General features: G+C 45.3%; 1 protein-coding gene across 1 annotated transcript in view; it reads right to left on the bottom strand.

The window, feature by feature from the left end:
- The window catches only part of CPED1 (cadherin like and PC-esterase domain containing 1), a 600,308-nt gene that overhangs the window by 489,143 nt on the left and 90,311 nt on the right, over positions 1–20,854 (bottom strand). Inside the window, exon 3 of the mRNA XM_073573371.1 lies at positions 815–909. Within this exon, the coding sequence (XP_073429472.1) occupies positions 815–909 (95 nt within the window). The remainder of the gene's footprint in view (positions 1–814; positions 910–20,854) is intronic.

Genomic DNA, 20,854 nt, shown 5'->3' with positions numbered 1-20,854 from the left:
TCTTTCAGAACTGGAAGAATTTTCCAAGGAAGAATGGATGAAAATCCTTTAAATAAGAACTGAAAGACTCTGGCTAAAAAAAGCATTTACAAGCTGTGATATTTACAAAAGTGGGTGCTACTATGTACTAACCATGCAGAATGTCCAAACTTTTGCATTGGCCCATTTTCCTTTTTGTAATTTTTAAAATGTAAAAAATTACAATTTTTTTACCTAAAATGCAAAGGAAATGTGTCGTCTTTAACTTTGGCCCATTTAGAGAACAATTCATCTTCAACTTGCTTAACTGTTCACAATAAACTTTTACATGCGACTGTATACAAGGTTTCCCCTGCAACACATTCCAACACATCTTTTTAATCAGTCTCTAACAATGTGTAATCCGCACTGCATCATTTCTAGTGTGAAAATGCACCTACTATTTATTGCACTCACCAAGCCAAGCTGAATATTCATCATGTGCTCCACCACCCATCACCCACAACGGGCTATAGTGGGGTTGTGTTTGACTGCTTTGGTCCAGGAAGACACTGACTACCAGTTCCATGCACAAAATGTTCTGCTCATTTTGTGCTCCTGCTTCTGTTATTTACTACTGTGCCTAGCATTACATTTAAGAAAAACAACTGAAGATTTCATTAAATCTTATTGTATATTTATACTCACATTTTTGCTAAATTTCACACTGATGTTTGCTTATTTTCAAGACTAGATAGATGACCCCTGCTCTATACTGACATGATACAAATATATTTTGTTTTTATAAACTCAGCTTAGGTCACAATATCTGCAACAAATATTGTAAAATACTTACCTTTGTAAACTGCACAAATTCCAAAAGTTCTCGCTTTTCCTCGCAGCTTGCCTCCATACTTTTATTTAATGAGATATATATAAGGGCATCTCTTCCTTAAAACAAGAATAAAAAATGTTACAATAATAGGGATAATAAAACTAGCTCATGTTGTAAAAGACATCTGTATATAAGACAACTATGCCACTCATCTATGCATTATTAATGTAGTGAGAGCTGATGTGTATACACCATAATACACACACACACGTACAGTGGGGGAAATAAGTATTTGACACACTGACGTTTTTGCAAGTTTTTCCACCTACAAGGAATAGAGAGGTCTGGAATTTTTATCATGGGTACGCTTCAACTGTTAGAGACAGAATCTTAACAGACACTGCAGCAAGGAATTTGTCCCACTCCTCCCTACAGATGTAAGAAGATGAGCCGGGACAGAGTCAGCGGTTTCCGGTAAACTTTGTGGCCGGAACTATCAAGACTGTCACCACTGTTGCCGTGGGAAAGTTCTTCGGGTGGGGAGGACCTTTGCACTGGACAGCAGGGGCATGGGGGATATAAAAAAGGGACTGAGTGCGGGAACGGGAGAGATTTGGCGGGAAAGTAACAGGAGAACAAGGAGAAGGTTGACTCCCACCCCACTGCTCCGACTGCGAACTTCACATCATCCATCCCCCAGCACTCTGACTTGCAAACTGACTGCGTCCCTACTGAGCAGCCCTCGAACCCTACCTTGCTGGATGGCTCCTTCCCACTCTCATTGAGAGACAACCTGACTTGTTCCATTTCTAGAGACTACTTCAGAGGTTTGCAGGCTGCCGCGGCCTGCAAGCGTGCATGCGGCCTGTGTTCCGCGCCATTCCAGAGGAATCCACAAGAGAGACTGTTTCTACGTTCCAGCGCACTTAAGCCAATTGGGACCGGATAAATTGGCACTGTCTGGAGACAGTGCTTTTCGTTTCTTCGTAACAGAGCCAGAGACATTGTCCACGACTTACGACGCCGGCGGGAGATAGTCCAGCCTTTCCCCAACAAGAACTGCAAGTGATAAGTTTTTTTTTCGCACACCTTCTCAAATATTGTGTCTGTATGCAAATCATGTTGTTGCCGTGTCTGATCTCATCTCCCTGTGTGGAGTATTCCTTGTATGTAAATAACTTGTTCTAGTAAATTCTGTTAACCCCTTCTCTGCCTCCGGCGCTTCACTGCATCCAACAAATCTTTTTTTCAGTGCCTCTTCCATTTTAGCGTAGTCGGCAGGATGCAGTCTAATAGCACGGAGGTGGCAGAACAGGCAGCTGGGCCCAGAACCAATATCTCCCTGGGGGCCATGCTGAGTAACTTGCCTAAATTCACGGGGTCCAAAACTATGTTGTGGAGTTGGATGGAGCGCATGAGAGATATGATGAGAATGCACCCTATGACCCCACGCTCGAGGTGGCCATTATGGCTTTGGATGGAGAGGCTCGAGACTCTGTGATGTTGTGTACCCCTGAGTCTGTGATACATTTGCTAAAGTACTCCAAATCTTAGAGGCGACCCATGGGGACCCCACTGACGTAGGGGAACTGAGGACTCGCCTGTTTAGCCATATGCAAAGAGAGGGGGAGACTGTTACACAATATATAAATGCACTGCAAGAGTTGCACACTGCCATTGCTAGAAAGGACGGAGTGGGAATAGGGCCAACAGATGTCATGTTGCGTGACTTTTTGGTGACTGGCCTGCGTTATGCCCTGACCAAGCAGAACCTGAGAGAGCGGGTGCAGACGGACCCTCGTATCACTTTTACTGATATAGGCAAACAGGACCGATCACGTAAACAGGAGCAGGGGGTGATGGTCCCGGTAGGTAAGGTCCAGAGTGGTGAAGCAGCAGTGAAGATAGTTGCTGAGCCCCAATGGGTTAAAGAGATGAGAAAAGAGCTGTTGAATATTCAAGTATTCAAGGGGAGTTGGCTCAGGTGAAGGAGAAAGTTGAAGCCGGTCAGCACGCAGCTGGGGGCCAAGGTGAAGCAGAAGCCCATTACGAGGCGAGAAGGTTCCGCCGACAGAGGCAATTCGCTTGATATAACTGCGGAGAAGTAAGACAGATGGCCATGCCGGGCCGCGCCCCGGCCATGTCTTCTGTTAAATTACAGGGCTTTGAGCCCAGGGGACATTGCCCGGAGCCAGAATGGAAAGGAAGGAGTAGTGAAAGTCCCACAAATCTGGTGTCTACATGCCCGCTTGTCTGGGCTGAGTCTGATGGGCGGGCCACACGTTGCCTGGTGGATACTGGGTCTCAAGTGACCATGATGCTCAAAGCGTATTTTTGCCAACACTTCCCAGAGACTCTCTGGCCTGAGTGGGACCCGGTAGTAAAACTGACAGTGGCAAACCACCTGCCCATCCTGGTCGCAGCGGTGGTGTGGATGCAGGTCTCCTTGTGCAAGATGGATCTTGGATGGAGAGGTATTGTGCTGACCCTGGGGGTGGCCGGCCATGGTCATACCATGAATATCCTGAAAGAGTTTGGAAAACTGCTCAGCGATAAACCTTCTCATTTGTCCTTAAAACAATGGAGTCCGTACACCCCCCAGCGACACGTGTTTCAACAGTTAATTCGTACAGCTCGGGTTCAGGAGGTCTCTAGTCAGGGGGAAACATTAGGAAAATAGGAAAAGTGGTTGTGCTGGCCTCCACTCAACTCACCCTACCACCAGGACAGACCGTACTGACCCTTTCCATCCGAGCACATGCCCCGCTGGAGGGGGTGGAAGTAAATTGGAACCCTTGGTAATGGAACAATTGCCCGCAGGACTCTTAGTGGCCCGAACACTGGCCGTGGTATGAGAAGGGACAGTGCTGGTACGTTGCGTAAATTTGATGGATCAGGAGATTGTCATCCCACATAGGGGTGGAGTGGCGCAGGTAGTGGGCATGCCCGAAGAAATCATACCGCCTCAGGTTATACAGCTGGCAGTAAATCCAGAAGACCCGTGGTCGGTAAAAGTTACCACTTCTCTGACAGCCGAACCTCAGTACATCCAAGAGGGTCAGCGCATACTGGAACAGATGCACGCTGAATTACCTGGACTCACGCCCACCCAGGTACAAGTGGAAGCGTTACTGGGGCGATAGCAAACAGTTTTTGCGAATCATGAGGATGACTTTGGCTGCACCACAGCGATCATTCATGAGATACCAAGGGGGGATACAGCACCCATTCGAGAACGGTACCGGCAAATTCCCCGTCAGTTATATCAGGAAGTGAGAGAGATGTTCGGTCACATGCTACAGGCGGGCGTCATTAGGGAGAGCAAGAGTCCATTGGGCAGCTCCCATTGTGCTGGTGTGGAAGAAGGAAGGGACACTGAGGTTCTGTGTGGATTACCGCAAACTCAACGCCTGCACCATGAAGGACTCATACCCCCTACCCCAGATTGAGGAATCTCTGTCTGCACTGGGAAAAGCCAAATGCACCATTGGGAGCCGGTGGCGGCGACAGTGCGCACGCGTGGGGCTTGGCCTAAGCGATGTCACACGCCGCAAGGTATCTCTGGGTAGGCCGGGCCAGTGCGCGCGCTCGGGGGGGTGGGCGCCACCGGATGACGTGGACGGCGCAAAGCATCTCTGGGAGCCGATTGGAGATGCACAGGTGTCACTGAAACCGGGGGGAGAGGAAAAAAAAAGAAAAAAATGCCCCCCCGCTTGATTAAAAGCGCACAGGGAGAACAGCGCTGCCTGTATCTGACACCATGAGTTCCGAGCCTCCAGAAGAGCAACAGCTGCTAGACGTGTCCTCTGACACAGGACACCAGCAGCAAACGTGGAAATCACCGCAGCAGCACCACAAGAAGGATGCCAAGGACCAGGCACAGCGACACAGCAGCAGCAGCCGCTCGGAGTCCCGGTGCAGCAAAGGGTCTGGTGGGACAGGGGTCCCAAAAGACAAACCGCGAGCAGAGCCGGGGCCTACTTCTGATTCCGTATCCTTCTTTGGTCTGATGGGTAAGTGGACTACGTGAGCGTATATATTAGGGCCTGTCCTCCTCTTATAGGGGAAGAAGTGTACGCAGGAGGCCAACCACAATATTTGCCCACTATGCAAGGAGGAGCTCCCCACAGCGTGGGGGAAGAGGCTCTGCCAATCCTGCATTGAACATACAATATGCAAGGAATCCCCAGGGTTCGCTTCTGACCTTAGAGCCCTAATTGTCCACCAAGTAGAAAACACCTTCAAAACCCTTCAGGGAAAAAGCAAAAAGCATAAGAAGCCTAAAAGAAAGGAGCCTGAGTCAGATCATAGTGATAGGGAGAGCGAATCGTCTTCATCAGGCACGGATAGCACTTCATCCGACTAATCATACTCTGCGGAAGAGGGTCGCAGCTGTTTCCCTATAGAGGAAACGGACAACCTAATAAAGGCAATCAGAACCACTATGGGACTAGTAGACACCAGGCCCAAAAGAACCATTCAGGATGCCATGTTCAGCGGGTTAGAGCAGAAGAAGAGGAGGTCTTTTCCCATGAATGATAAAATCCAGGCGCTTATACAGAGGAAGTGGAAAAGGCCAGAGAAAAAGGGCCTCCTAGCATCAAAAACGAAATATCCCTCTGAGGAGCCAAGCTGCTCATTGTGAGACAAAGCACCGAAGGTGGATGTGGCCATGGCGAAAGCCTCCAAAAAATTCTCTCTGCCCTTTGAGGACATGGGGACACTGAAAGACCCCATGGACAAAAAAGCGGATACATTCCTAAAAGGAGCTTGGGAGGCAGCAGGAGGAGGACTAAAACCCGCTATAGCTGCAACCTGCACAGCTAGAGCCCTGATGGTGTGCCTGGATCAGCTGGACAACCAACTAAAGAACAAAACCCCAAGGGGCACAATCCTAAACTCTGTCTCGTTAATGAGAGGAGCGGCGGCGTTTCTGGCGGACGCATCCGCGGATTCGATCAGGTTGACAGCCAGGGCAGCCTCATTCTCGAACACAGCCAGAAAGGGCTCTATGGCTCAAGTGCTGGACAGGAGACCTGCAAACGAAAACAAAACTCTGCTCCATTCCCTGTGAAGGGGAATTCCTTTTCGGACCCAAACTGGACGATATACTTGAAAAAGCAGGGGACAAAAAGAAGTCTTTCCCTAACCCATCTAAATACCCCTTCAAACGCTTTCGGAGCAAGAAATTTAGGCTCACTGACAGCATTACACATAAAAGGGTCAGACAATGTGACGGCGGACTTCCTAAGTCGCACACAACTGAGACAGGGCGAGTGGGAGTTGAACCAGGGAATTTTCAATCAGATCACGAAGCTATGGGGGAAACCCAACATAGACCTATTTGCCAACAAGACGAATCGGAAGGTGAAAACCTTCTGCTCCATAGACCCATCGGGGAACCCAATAGCCCTGGATGCCCTTATGATCCCCTGGCACTTTCCCCTCGCATATGCGTTCCCACCAATAGCCTTAATTCCATCAGTTCTGAGGAAGATTCGGGAGGACAAAGCAAGGGTGATCGTAATAGCTCCCTTCTGACCAAGAAGGACTTGGTTCTCTTGGCTGAGGAGAATGTCCATACATATGACGGCCTGGAATTTGAAAGGGCTCTGTTAAACAACAGGGGCTTCTCCAAAAATTTACTATCTACTCTCCTACGGAGCAGAAAACCGGTAACCACTAGATTGTACAGTAGGATCTTGAGGAAGTTCCTTTCGGTATCAGGGGCAGGCTCGGGTGGGAATGTACCTCTATCTAAGATTCTCGAGTTCCTGCAGAAGGGGCTAGAACAAGGACTGGCTACCAGCAAATTGAAGGTTCATATGGTGGCCCTAGGGGCCCTATACAACTATGACTTGGCAGGGAACCATTGGGTTTCCAGGTTCATTTAGGCAGCAGGTAGATCCAGGCCCATGCCTTCTCTAAACACTCCTCCCTGGGATGTAAACTTGGTGCTCTCAGCCCTGACCAAGCCTCCCTTTGAGCCTTTGCAAGAAGCTCCGCTAAAATTAATATCTCTCAAGACCTCCCTCTTGATAGCCCTCACATCGTCCAGTAGAATTAGTGACATCTAGGCCCTGTCAGCCTTCCCTCCATTTACACAGATCCTGGATGACAGGGTGGTACTTAGGACAGACCCAGCCTATCTGCCGAAGGTAGCGTCTCGATTCCACAGAAGTCAAGAAATCTCCCTCCCCAATCCCAAAAACAAGGCAGAAGAGACCCTACACACATTAGATGTCAGGAGATGCCTAATTGGATACCTAGCAGCCACCAGGGAGTGTAGGAAGGATAGGTCTCTTTTTGTCTGCTTCCAGGGGCCAAAGAAAGGGCGAAAGGCATCAAAGAGCACGCTGGCCAGGTGGATAAGAGATGCCATCACCTTGTCGTACTCGTCACAGGGTGCGGACATTCCAGGCAGAATAACGGCCCATTCCACAAGAGCGGTGTTGACTTCCTGGACAGAGAGTGCATGCGTCTCCATTGAACAGATATGTAGAGCCGCCACTTGGTCCTCTCCTTCGACTTTCTTTAACCACTATCAGCTGGACCTAGCCACCTCCTCAGATGTAACCTTTGGTAGAAGGGTGCTGGAGGCAGTGGTCCCCCCCTAATAGATAGTCTCTGCAATTCTCTTCGTGGTGCCATCATGGGGGAAAGAGAAAATTGTAGTTACTTACCATTAACAGTATTTCTCTGAGCCCATGACAGCACCCGTATATTCCCTCCCTACACGCGTGGGGTGCGCACTTATTGTAAATACAGTTTAGTCAAAAAGTCACGTGGTGTCTCCTCTACGCAGTATTAATTATAGAAATTTTTTCTTAAAGTTGTGTTAGTATTAGGCTGAAGTTCCGTTAATGTTCTGTAAAACAACTGATGTGGGAGAGAGGTACCGCCTTTTTATCTGTAGGTTTCCTGTCCCCGTGGGGCGGATCCCCTCTCTCTGTGGTGCCGTCATGGGCTCAGACAAATACTGCTAATGGTAATTAACTATGATTTTATACTACCTATGGGCCTCTTTGAATTCAACAGGATACCATTTGGCTTGGCCAATGCCCCCCGGTACGTTCCAACGACTGATGGAGAGGTGCCTTTGAGGCCACACTCATTTACCTGGATGACATCATAGCATGTGCTGCCTCGTTTGAAGACCACCTGAAGAGATTAAAGCAAGTGCTGAGCCATTTGCAGAAGTATGGGCTGAAGGTGAAACCCCAGAAATGCTACTTGTTCCAGACCCAAATCGAGTACCTAGGTCATGTCATTTCTGCCGAGGGAGTGAAGCCGTCACGGGAGAAAATCACGGTGATTCAGGACTGGCCAACCCCGGAGACCATAAAATATGTCTGAACGTTCCAGGGACTGACAGGGTACTATCGTCACTTCGTGAAGAACTTTGTCCGAAGCTTGACGGAAGCTTGCACAGACTTGGGCTGTGTTGTCACATTTGCAGGATGGGAAAGAGAGGGTGATTGCCTATGCTAGATGGTCCCTTCACGATTTCGAGCGCAACTCGAACAACTACAGTTTCTTCAAGCTGGAATTGCTGACGCTGGTGTGGGCCATGACGGAGAAATTCACAGAATACCTGTCCGGCTCGGAGGTGCTGGTGCGCACCCATAATAATCCATTAGTGCATCTGGAGAATGCCAAGTTAGGGACCCTGGAACAGCAGTGTGTGGCCCAGATGGCAAAATTTACAGAATCGCTTACAGGAGGGGGGGCGGAGAACACCCACGCCGACGCCCTGGAAAGAGTAAAGATGAGATGCTGGAGGGGGAGGATGTTCCTCGGTTCCAGAAGACCTCTGTGACGATGGCGGCCATGCTGGACCAGATACGGGCCCCCCATCATGAAGGAGTGTTGGGAAGATGTTGGGATGAGTGGGTACGGTTGCAGCAGGAAGATCGTGAACTTGCTCTGTATAGACAATGGGTGTCACTGAAGAAGCTGCCTAGTCAGGAACAGCAGAGTACTCTGACTCCAGAAGCACTGAAGATACTCCGTCAGTGGGAGTGCCTCCAGATGAGAAACGGGCTGTTATATTGGAAGGTTCAATTGCAAAAGGAGTTGGGAGCCTCATGGCAGGTGGTGATTCCAGAGACAGTGCTGTCTACAGTGGCCACTGAAGCTCACGAAAAGGGGGCTCACTTTGGCCTTGAAAAAACTTTCCAGTGGCTACAGCAGTTTGTCTGCCACCCTCGGCTAAGAACAGCGGTTGAAGAGGCTTGCAGACTCTGTCAGGCCTGTGAGTTGGCCAAATCCCCAGAACAAAGAGCTCCTACTCAAACTATAGTGACATCAGCCCGCCTGGAGCTGTTGACCATTGACTATTTGACCATCGGGCCGGCCCACCAAGGATACGACCACTGTCTAGTGATGGTAGATCACTTCACAAAGTTTGTGGTGGTGACTCCCACCCGGGACCAAATGGCTGAGTCCACTGCACATGCCATCTGTAAAAATTTTATTCAGGGCTATGGATGCCCACAGCGGATCCATTCTGGTCAAGGAGCCTGTTTCTTGGGAAGAGTAATGGATGAGTTACAACAGATCTATCAGTTTGACAGGTCTCAAACAAAAGGACCACCCTCAGGGAAATGGGGTCTGTGAGCCGTTTAACCGTACTCTAATCCTGATGCTCAGGACCCTGGAAGATGAGAGGAAAGCTAGGTGGCCGGAGTATGTGTCTGAACTCATATGGATCTACAACAATCGAGTCCATCAAACCACTGGTAACACGCCCTACTCCTTGTTGTTCGGCCGAACAGGGAAAGAAGTCACAGAACTGGAGCTGGATCCAGGGGAGGACTACCCATGGACAGGGGTGTCTACCTGGGTCCGAGAACATCGCCACCATTTGCAGACTCTACATTGTCTAGTACAGACTCGGCACTGGGAGTTGGAGCACCCCGAGAAGTTCCTTCTGCGGGGGACAAATCTTCAGGTTGGTTATGGAGTGTTGGTGCGGAAGAAATGTTCACGGGACAAGCTGGAAAATCTGTGGGAGAGTAGGCCGTACAGAGTGAAGCATCGGGTCGGTACAGAAGGACCCGTATACAAGATTTGTCCAGAAGGAGAAAAGAATGCTCCCCCTAGATTGGTGCATAGAGGTATGCTCTGGCCATGCCTCTCAAAGGACCCCATGCAAGAAGAAGAAACACCTGAGGTTCTGGAACGGTGCCCCCCATGACAGGAGAAGATGAAGAAGAAGAAAGTCCTGAGCAGCCATCTGAGAATAAATCTGTTAGTCAGGGCTCTGGGACCCAGGAAGAAAACATTACAGCAGGTACAGATCCAACTTTGCCTCCACTAGAAGACTCCACTATTCCTTCCAATCTATGTCGCTCCGAACGCACAACAGCTGGACAACCCCCCAATCGTAACAACCAGAATCAGATCATTTGGCAACAAGTCGCTAAGACAGTCGAGCAACGGTCTAATGTTTCTCAAGATGCCTCGCCCGTGGAATGGCAAGTGAAAAGAGGGGGGGTGTAAGAAGATGAGCCGGGACAGAGTCACCGGTTTCCAGTACACTTTGGGGCCGGAACTATCGGGACTGTCACCACTGCTGCCAGGCGATGGTTCTTCTGGGAGGGGAGGACCTTTACACTGGACAGCAGGTGACATGGGGGAGATAAAAGGAACCGGAGTGCAGGAACGGGAGAGATTTGGTGGGAAAGCGACAGGAGAACAAGGAGAAGGTTGACTCCCTCCCCACTGCTCCCAAAAGTATTAGTGTGCATGCGCCGGTGAACTATGTCCCGGAACACAGAAATGGCAGCGAAATACTTCCGGGACATAGTACTTCCGGTGCATGCGAACTAGTTTTTCTGGCTTTGCCCGCAGTTGGGCAAAGCATACTGCGCATGCACGAGTGGGGATTGCAATGCACACGCGCAAAATATGGAAAAGAACTACGGAAATTACCTGAAATATTGCATACAGCGGCCAAAGAGGGGTGGAGAGAAAGAGCAAAAACACTGCTCATCAGACCAGACCCAACTAATTTACATACAGCATGGGTGAAAGATAAAATGTATTTTTGGGTGATACATGGGGAGTCAGGGGAATTCAAAACTAGGTGAGAAATGTATAGAAAACACTCAATACAATGATATTTTTATCTGATAAGCCAAAAATGAGATGACAGATTCCCTTTCAATACAGTGCATTCGTACTGTCCTCTTTGCAGAAAAGCACCCCCGTATTATGATGTTTCCCCCACCATACTTCACGGTTGGGACGGTGTCCTTGGGGTTGTACTCATCCATCTTCCTCCAAACACGGCGAGTGGAGTTGATTCCGAAAAGTTCTATTTTGGTCTAATCTGACCACATGACCTTCCCCCATGCCTCCTCTGGATTATCCAAATGGTCACTGGCAAACTTCAAATGGGCCTGGACAGGTGCTGGGGTGAGCAGGGGGACCTTGCAAACCATGCAGGATTTTAATCTATGACAGCGTAGTGTGTTTCTAATGGTAATGTTTTAGATTTTGGTCCCAGCTCTCTACAGGTTATTGATCAGGTCCTCCCATGTAGTCCTGGGCTAATTCCTTACTATTCTCAGATCAGCCTTACCCCTAAAGGTGAGATCTTGCATGGAGCCCCTGACCGAGGAAGATTGACAGTGATCTTGTTTGTCTTCCATTTTCTAATAATTGTGCCAACAGTTGTCACCTTCTTACCAAGCTGCTTGCTTACTGTCCTGTAGTCCATCCCAGCCTTGTGCACGTCTACAATTTTGTCCCCGGTGTCCTTAGACAGCTCTTTGGTCTTGGCCATGGTGGAAATGGGTGGAATGTGATTGATTAAGTGTGAGGACAGGTGTATTTTATACAGGCAACAAATTCAAACATGTGCAATTAATACAGGTAATGAGTGCAGAGTAGGAGGGTTTCTTAAAGAAAAACTAACAGGTCTGTGAGAGCAAGAATTTTTGCTGGTTGGTAGGTGATTAAATACTTATTGCATGCAATAAATTGCAATTTAATTATGTAAATTTTTTAAATTAAAAATTAAAATTTTTACTTTCAGATTCTGTGTTTCACAGTTGGAGTGTACCTAAAATAAAAATTACAGACCTCTATATTCTATGTAGGTGGGAAAACTTGCAAAATCGGCAGTGTATCAAATACGTATTTTCCCTTCTGTATATATACACATATATACTATATATATATATATATATATATATATATTCCTCAAGATGAAAGCAGCACACCAAAAGAATTCCAGTCAAAGTGCTATTTATTAGCCCATCTGGCTAGTTGCCCATACAGCGACGTTTCGGTCCTGGGAGTTGTGGACCTTTCTCAAGCAGTGTAACAATGCAAAGTGAGTGCTATTTAAAGCTCACCAATCATACAGGTATTTACAAACAATTAGATAATGAACATTGTGCAATACATATTTCTACAAAACATGAATAACAATCAAAAAATGCATTTATAGTGCAATGTGCAAAAGTGCCTCAATCGGTGAAAAGATATTAATCTCCGCTTAAACACCATTAGTATCTAGTAATGTCCTATAATTTCAAATCAGCGGCAGCTGTATTAACATATAAATGAGCATGACTCACCCCATAGCAACCATTGTAATGGCGCCATGTATCGGCGTCTCACACTGCGCATTGCGCAGGACCGGAAGTCCAGCATGTAAGCATCACATTAATCCCACTCATGCGCACTGGCACATATATCTGAATTATATCAGATGACGTTATTCTTTATCAAACAAAAGATGCACACAGACGTGTGCTGGATTTCTTTCCCCCATTAAAGATGGAGACGACACTGATAGTGTGCTAGTGCGCATGAGTGGGATTAATGTGATGCTTACATGCTGGACTTCCGGTCCTGCGCACTGCGCAGTGTGAGACGCCGATACATGGCGCCATTACAATGGTTAGTATGGGGTGAGTCATGCTCATTTATATCTTAATACAGCTGCCGCTGATTTGATATTCTAGGACATTACTAGATATTAATGGTGTTTAAGTGGAGATTAATATCTTTCCACCGATTGAGGCACTTTTGCACATTGCACTATAAATGCACTTTTTGATTGTTATTCATGTTTTGTAGAACTATGTATTGCACAATGTACATTATCTAATTGTTTGTAAATACCTGTATGATTGGTGAGCTTTAACCCCTTATTGACAGAGCCAGTTTGCAGCTTAATGACGAGGCCAATTTTTACAATTCTGACCACTGTCACTTTATGAGGTTATAACTCTGGAGCGCTTTAACGAATCCCGCTGATTCTGAGATTGTTTTTTTTATGACATATTGTACTTCATGTTAATGGTAAAAATTCTTTGATATGTCTTGTGTTTATTTATGAAAAAAAACAGAAATATGGCGAAAATTTTGAAAATTTTGTAATTTTAAAACTTTTATGCCCTTAAATCAGAGAGATGTATCACACACATTTCTTAATAAATAACATTTCCCACATGTCTACTTTACATCAGCACAATTTTGGAAACAAAATTTTTTTTGTTAGGAAGTTATAAGGGTTAAAAGTGGACTAGTGATTTCTCATTTTCACAACAAAAATTACAAAACCATTTTTTTTTTTTAGAGACCACATCATATTTAGGCTATGTGCCCACGTAGCGTTTTAAAATGCTCACTAAAAACCAGACTCCTTACCAGAAATCGCGCGTTTTTCTCCGCGCGATTTCACCGCGATTTTACCGCGATTATGATCGCGATTTTGCCGCGTTTTTCGCGTGCGATATTCAAGCACTTTCCAAGCGATTTGAAGCATCGCTTGGAAAGTGATTGACAGGTTGGTCACACTCGTCAAACATAGTGTTTGACAAGTGTGACCAGGTTTTTACTATTGAGGCCGCCTATGCGGCCTCAATAGTAAAAGATAGAATGTTAAAATGCTAAAAAAAATAAAAAAATCGGGGTATATTTACCTTCCGGCGTCCCGCGCTGCATTCCCGGGCCACAGCGTTCCCAGTAATGCCTTGCGAGACCTGTGATGACGTAGTCTCGCGTTGCTATAGCGATCTCGCGAGACCGCTAGAGTCACGCGAGACTACGTCATTACAGGGCGTTGCCGCAAGGCATTACTGGGAACGCTAGGCCGGGAATGCAGTGCAGGACATCGGAAGGTAAATATACCCCGATTTTTTATTTTTTATTCTTTTTTTTACAGGGGTATGGTACCCAGGGCCTGGAGGACAGTCTCCTCTCCTCCACACCGTGGGTACCAACCGCACATGAGATGCTTAACTTCCCGCATGGTGGGCATAGCCACATGCGGGAAGTAAGCGATTCTCATGCTTTCCTATGGGTGCGGAATCGCGGCAATTCTTTGCGATTCCGCACAAAAGAATGAGCATGCTGCGATTTTTTCCGCGATGCGATTCCGCCGTGGAAAAAAGCGCAGCATTAGCCTAGCATGTGCAGAATGCCATAGGAATGCATGGGGGCGTTCTGTACACGATTTTTAAAAGTTTTCGCTGCGTTTTCGCTCCAAAAATCGGGGCAAAAACGCTTAAAAATCGCTACGTGGGTACACAGCCTTAAAGTCATTTTGAGGGGTGTACATGACAGAAAATACTCACAAGTGACACCATTCTAAAAACTAGACCCCTCAAGGTGCTCAAAACCACACTCAAGAAGTTTATTAACACTTTATGTGCTTCACAGGAACTAAAGCAATGTGGAAGGAAAAAATTAACATTTAACTTTTTTTGCAAAAAATTTAGTTCAGAACCAATTTTTTTTATTTTCACAAGTGTTAAAAGAGAAAATGAACCTCAAAATTTGTTGTGCAATTTCTCCTGAATAAGCTGATACCCAAAATGTGGGGGTAAACCACTTTTTCAGTGCACAGCAGAGCTCGCAAGGGAGGGAGCGCCGTTTGACTTTTTCAACGCAGAATTGGCTGGAATTGAGATCGGATGCCATATTGCGTTTGGAGAGCCCCTAATGTTCCTAAACAGTGGAAACTCCCAACAAGTGACCCCATTTTGGAAACTAGACCCATTAAGGAACTTTTCTAGATGTGTGGTGAGCACTTTGAACCTTTAAGTGCTTCACAGAAGTTTATAACGTAGAGCTGTGAAAATAAAAAATCATTTTTTTTCCACAAAAATGATATTTTGCCCCCAAATTTTTATTTTTACAAGGGTAACAGGAGAAATCATACACCCACCATTGTTGTGCGATTTGTCCTGAGTATGCTGATACCCCATATGTGGGAGTAATCCACTTTTTTGGCGCATGGCAGAGCTCAGAAGTGAAGGAGTACTGTTTGACTTTTTCACTGCAGAATTGGCTGGAATTGAGATTGGACGCCATGTCGCTTTTGGAGATCCCCTGGTGTGCCTAAAAAGTGAAAAACCCCCACAAGTGACACTATTTTGGAAACTAGACCCCTTAAGGAACTTATCTAGATATGTGGTGAGCACTTTGAACCCCCAAGTGCTTCACAGAAGTTTATAACGCAGAGAAGTGAAAATAAAATAATCCCTTTTTTTTCTTCAAAAATGATAATTTAGCCCGCTATGTTTTATTTTCTCAAGGGTAACAGGAGAAATTGGACAACAAAAGTTGTTGTGCAAGTTGTCCTGAGTATGATGATACCCCATATGTGGGGGGGAACCACTGTTTGTGCGCATGGGAGAGCTCGGAAGGGAAGGAGCGCCATTTTGGAATGCAGACTTTGATGGAATGGTCTGCAGGCGTCATGTTGCGTTTACAGAGCCCTTGATGTGCCTAAACAGTATAAACCCCCCACAACTCCATCTTGGAAACTAGACCCCCGAAGGAGCTTAGCTAGATATTTGGTGAGCACTTTGAACCCCCAAGTGCTTCACAGAAGTTTATAAACGCAGAGCCGAGAAAATAAAAAATCATTTTTTTTCCTCAAAAATGATTTTTAGCCCGCTCTTTTTTATTTTCCAAAGGGTAACAGGAGAAATTGGACCCCCAAAATTGTTGTGCAATTTGTCCCGAGTATGCTGATACCCCATTTGTGGGAGGGGAACCACTGTTTGGGCACATGGGAGAGCTCGGAAGAGAAGTAGTGCCATTTTGGAATGCAGCGTTTGATGGAATGGTGTGCAGGCGTCATGTTGCGTTTGCAGAACCCCTGATGTGCCTAAACAGTATAAACCCCCACAAGTGATCCCATTTTGGAAATTAGACCCCCCAAGGAGCTTATCTAGATGTGTGGTGAACACTTTGAACCCCCAAGTGCTTCACAGAAGTTTATAACGCAGAGCCGTAAAAATAAAAAAGTCTTTTTGTTTTCCACAAGTGATTTTTTTTAGCCCCCAATTTTTTTATTTTCCCAAGGGTAACAGGAGAAATTAGACCCCCAAAGTTGGAAACCCCTCAATTCTTGCTCCAACCCTAATCTCAACACACCCCTAACCCTAATCCCAACCCTAATCCTTAATCCTAATTCTAACCCTAATCCTAATTCGCCCTAACCCTAATTCTAACCCTAACCCTAATTCTAACCCTAACCCTAATTCAAACCCTAACCCTAGTTCCAACCCTAATTCTAGCCCTAACCCTAACCCCAACCCTAACCCTAATTCCAATCCTAACCCTAGCCCTAGCCCTAACCCTAATGGAAAAATGAAAAAAAATATATTTTCTTTATTTCAATATGTTTGCCTAACTAAGGGGGTGATAAACGGGGGGATTATTTATTATTTTTTTATTTTGATCACTATGATAATTTATCATAGTGATCAAAATGGATTTGCCAGCCGGCAGATTCGTGGCGGGCGCCGCCATTTTCTTCTGGATCCAAGATGGTGCCGCCCACCGGAGGATGCCGGCGGGACAGAGGACCACCGGGAGGGAATCCAGGACCACCGGGAGGTACAGGGGGGGAATCCAGGACCCTATTTCTCTCTCCTCTGATGTGCGATCACATCAGAGGAAAGAGAAATTAAATGCAAAATTGTGTTGTTTTTTTTTGCGATCGCCGTTATAGGGTTAATAACGGCGATCGCAAAAGTGGGGTCGGTAAAAACCGACCCGATTCATGTTCTCTGGGGTCTCGGCTACCCCCGGCAGCCGAGACCCCGGAAAAAATCCGACACTGGGGGGCACTATATACTTTCTCCACAGCGCCGTGAATTAACGGCGCTGTGGTTTAAGTGGCCTTAATTACCGCCGTTAAAAGGCGTATCGGCGGTCGTTAAGGGGTTAAATAGCACTCACTTTGCATTGTTACACTGCTTGAGAAAGGTCCACAACTCCCAGGACCGGAACATCGCTGTATGGCCAACTAGCCAGATGGGCTAATAAATAGCACTATGACTGGAATTCTTCTGGTGTGCTGTTTTCATCTTGAGGACTATTTTTGAGGTTTGGTATATGCCTGGAAGGCTTGCACCCGCATTGTCTGTAGACATATATACATACAGTCATACACTCAAGTGTGGAAAAAGTACTGTAAAGTTAGAATGCTGTAAAAAAAATAGAAGTGTTAATAGTTAATAGTATCTTTATCAAATCACAAAATGCAAAGTGAATGTATTGATGAGGTATGTAAATCAATATGTGGTGTGAAATCTCTTTGCCTTTAAAATAGCATCAAACTGTCAATTCCTCCAGGCACTTTAACAGACAATTTTTGCAGGAACTCATCAGGGAGGTTTTTCCAAACAACTTAGAGAACTAACCGCAGATCCTCTGTGAATGTAGACTTGTGCAAATCCTTCTGTTTTTTTATGTAATCTCAGACGGACATGATAATGTTGAGATCAGGGATCATTGGATGCCATATAATCACTTCCAGACCTCTTTGTTCTTCATTATGCTGAAAATATCTCTTAATTATATTTATTGTGTGATTGGGGTCATTGTCTTGCTGCAGAATTAATTTGGAGCCAGTCAGTCACCTCCCTGATGGTATTGCAAAGGGTGTTGTTCACATGAAATATTGATTTGATTTAGATTTCTCTTCTATTTATCCACTTTGCATTTTGTTAATTAATAAAAATAACCTGTTACCAATTTTTTTAAACCATTCTTAAGACAGAATTTTTTATGCATCTGCCTAAGACTTTTGCACAGTACTATATATAATACTTACTACATATAATGCTAAATGCTGTATCACATTGATAGTGTAGTATGCCGTAGGATAGGTCATCAATATGAGATAGGTGGAGGTCCAACACACAGCGCCGCCACACACACCCGCACCTTCCCCGATCAGCTGATATTTGCTCTGGCAGCAGGCAGAAGGCATTTATGAAGAGGGATACCACAACATTATTTATGTGCCTCTGTCCAGTATTACAGTTTGTCCCCCTGGGGCCACTAAATAACCACTATCAAGACTTTTGTTTCAGTAAAACCCCTTTAATTCAACAACTGAATCCCCCAGCTCTGGTACTGTCAAGATATTAAATGTGAGGTTTATCATGAAGAACCAAGTAGAATGTTGGCAGATTATGGCTTCTTTTACCACCGCAATAGATTAGATCTTAAGAACTAGGTTTTTTCCATGCAAGTATCAATAAATAACATGTGGCTATGATTTCTACAATCCAGCTCAAGTCATCTGGAGGAAGCCACACAAGACACAGGGCTTTTGTTTTCTCTAGAAAGAAAAGGAAACTGAAAAATCCTGGAGGTCACCAAAAGATCATATCTGAATCTTATAACTGTAAAAATAGTCTCCAAAAAGTGGCTGGATAGAATCACATTAGGCGCTCAGTTAATTTGTGACTTTTCCTTTTTTTTCATCATGGTTTCAGCTTGTGTGACCTTAATGATTTATTAATAACATGGGGTATAAAGGTTGGCAGAACTGAACTTCTTGCAATTATATATACTTCTATTTCCCTATTATAATAATCAGTTCATTCAGAGATTTCCATTCGGTAACTTTGCATAATATTGGATCACCTTTTAAACTAGTAACAGTAGAAAAATACCCCCCAGATCAGTTTATCATTCGGAGGCTTTGACTGTGTCATCAGAAAATTATATATTTTCTAGGTTTGGATTATACTTAAAAATAAAATATACATATATTAAATTATTTTTATGTAGCTAACCATATTAAAAATCTTTAATTATTACACCCTGTCTACTAGAATAATCGCAATAAGCTGACATTTCCTGTTTCTTCCGTTCATTTGTTAGCTTTGCTGCATGGACTGAAACAGGATCAGCAGAAAGAGGTTACTGAAAATGTTCTCATATGGCCAGAGCTGTAAGCAAAGAATGGAGAGAAGAGAGAAGGAAGGACAGGGGAGAGAAAGAGAGAGAGAAGAGAAAAATAGAGGGACAGAGGAGAGAAAGCGAGAGGGACAGAGGAGAGAAAGAAAGAGGAAAAAGAGAGAACAAGAATAGAAAGAGAGGAAAGAGGAGAGAGAAAAACAGAGGAGAGAAATAGAGAGGAAAGAAAGAGAGAGCAAGACTAGAAAGAGAGGAAAGAGAGAGGAGAGAAAGGGAGAGGGACAGTGGAGAGAGAGAAACAGGAGAGAAAGAGATGAAAAAGAGAGAAAGAGGAAAGAGAGGAGTGAAAGAGATAGAGGAGAGAAAGAAAGGAAAAAGAGAGAAAGAGAGAGCAAGAATAGAAAGAGGAGAGAAAGGGAGAGGGACAGAGGAGAGAAAAAGAGGAGAGAAAGAGAGGAAATAAAGAGAAAGAGAGGAAGAATAGAAAGAGGAAAAAGAGAGGAATGAAAGAGGAGAGAAAGAGAGAAAAACAGAGGAGAGAAAGAAAGCTGAAAAAAGAGAGAGCAAGAATACAAAGAGAGGAGAGAAAGGGAAAGGGACAGAGGAGAGAGAGAGAAACAGGAGAGAAAGAGAGGAAAAAGAGAGAGCAAGAATACAAAGAGAGGAAAGAGATAGAGGATAGAGAAAGGGACAGAGGGGAGAAAATGAGAGAAACAGGAGAGAAAGAAATAGGGAAAAGAGAGAAAGAGAGCAAGAATAGAAATAGAGGAAAGAGAGAGGAGAGAAAGAAAGCAGAGAGAAAGAGAGCGGGACAAAGGAGAGAAAGAGAAAACAGAGGGGAGATGAAAGAGGAAAAAGAGATAGAGAAAGAGAGCAAGAATAAAAAGAGGAGAAAAAGGGAGAGGGACAGAGGAGAGAAAGAGAAACAGAGGAGAGAAAAAGGAAAAAGAGAGAGAACAAGAATAGAAAGAGAGAGGAGATAAAGAGAGAGAGGAGAGAGGGGCAGAGGAGAGAAAGTGAGAGAAAAAGTGGAGAGAAAGAAAGAGGAAAAAGAGATAGAGGAAGAATAGAAAGAGGAAATAGAGGACAGAAAAAGAGAGAGGAGGGAGATTGCAAGGGAGACAGAAAATATGGTAAGAGGACAGGGAGAAATGAGAGTATAGAGAGAGACTAGAGAGGGGGAAGGGGAAGAAGACAAGACAGAAAGAGAAAGGCGAAAAAGGAGGGGGAGAGAGAGGAAAGATAAAGAGAGGAGAGAGTGAGGAAAATATAAATAAGAAAGAGAGGGAGCAGAGATGCCAGATGGTGGCTCAAACTGAACAGTTCTGTTAAGAAGACATCCTGTTTTCATATTTCCTGTTGGGGCACATCAGTGTGATAGAAGGTGGATGATAAGTTGGGCATTAGTGTGGAAAGATACTAGAGTGAATAATTCTTACAACTTTGTGTTAAAAGTAGTGATGGGCAAGTAGCATAGTTGCTCGGGTCTCCCTGAGCATGCTCAGGTGATCTCCGAGTATTTTGGCGTGCTCGGAGATTTACCGTATATACTCGAGTATAAGCCAAGATTTTCAACCCATATTTTAAGGCTGAAAGTCCCCCTCTCGGGTTATACACGAGTCGTATACCGGGGGTCAGAGGGGGAGGGGGAGCTGGGCTGTTAGAGACCATACTCAACCCCTCCTGGCATGTCTCTGCAGTCCCTGCTTCTCCGTAGGTCTCCTGCGCCTGTGTTCAGGGTTACGTGGTACCATTCATTAAAGTCATGAATACGCGCATATTCATGACTATAATGAGCGGTACCACATGACCGCTGAACGCAGGAAGAAGACGACCAAAGGAGAAGCAGGGGCTGCAGAGAAGACCGTG

This window comes from Dendrobates tinctorius, unplaced genomic scaffold, assembly GCF_039654945.1.
Source record: "Dendrobates tinctorius isolate UK_male_01 unplaced genomic scaffold, ASM3965494v1 ptg000035l, whole genome shotgun sequence".
NCBI lineage: Eukaryota > Metazoa > Chordata > Amphibia > Anura > Dendrobatidae > Dendrobates > Dendrobates tinctorius.
The sequence above is the reverse complement of the archived record's forward strand: the minus strand, read 5'-3'. Positions and strand labels throughout refer to the sequence as shown.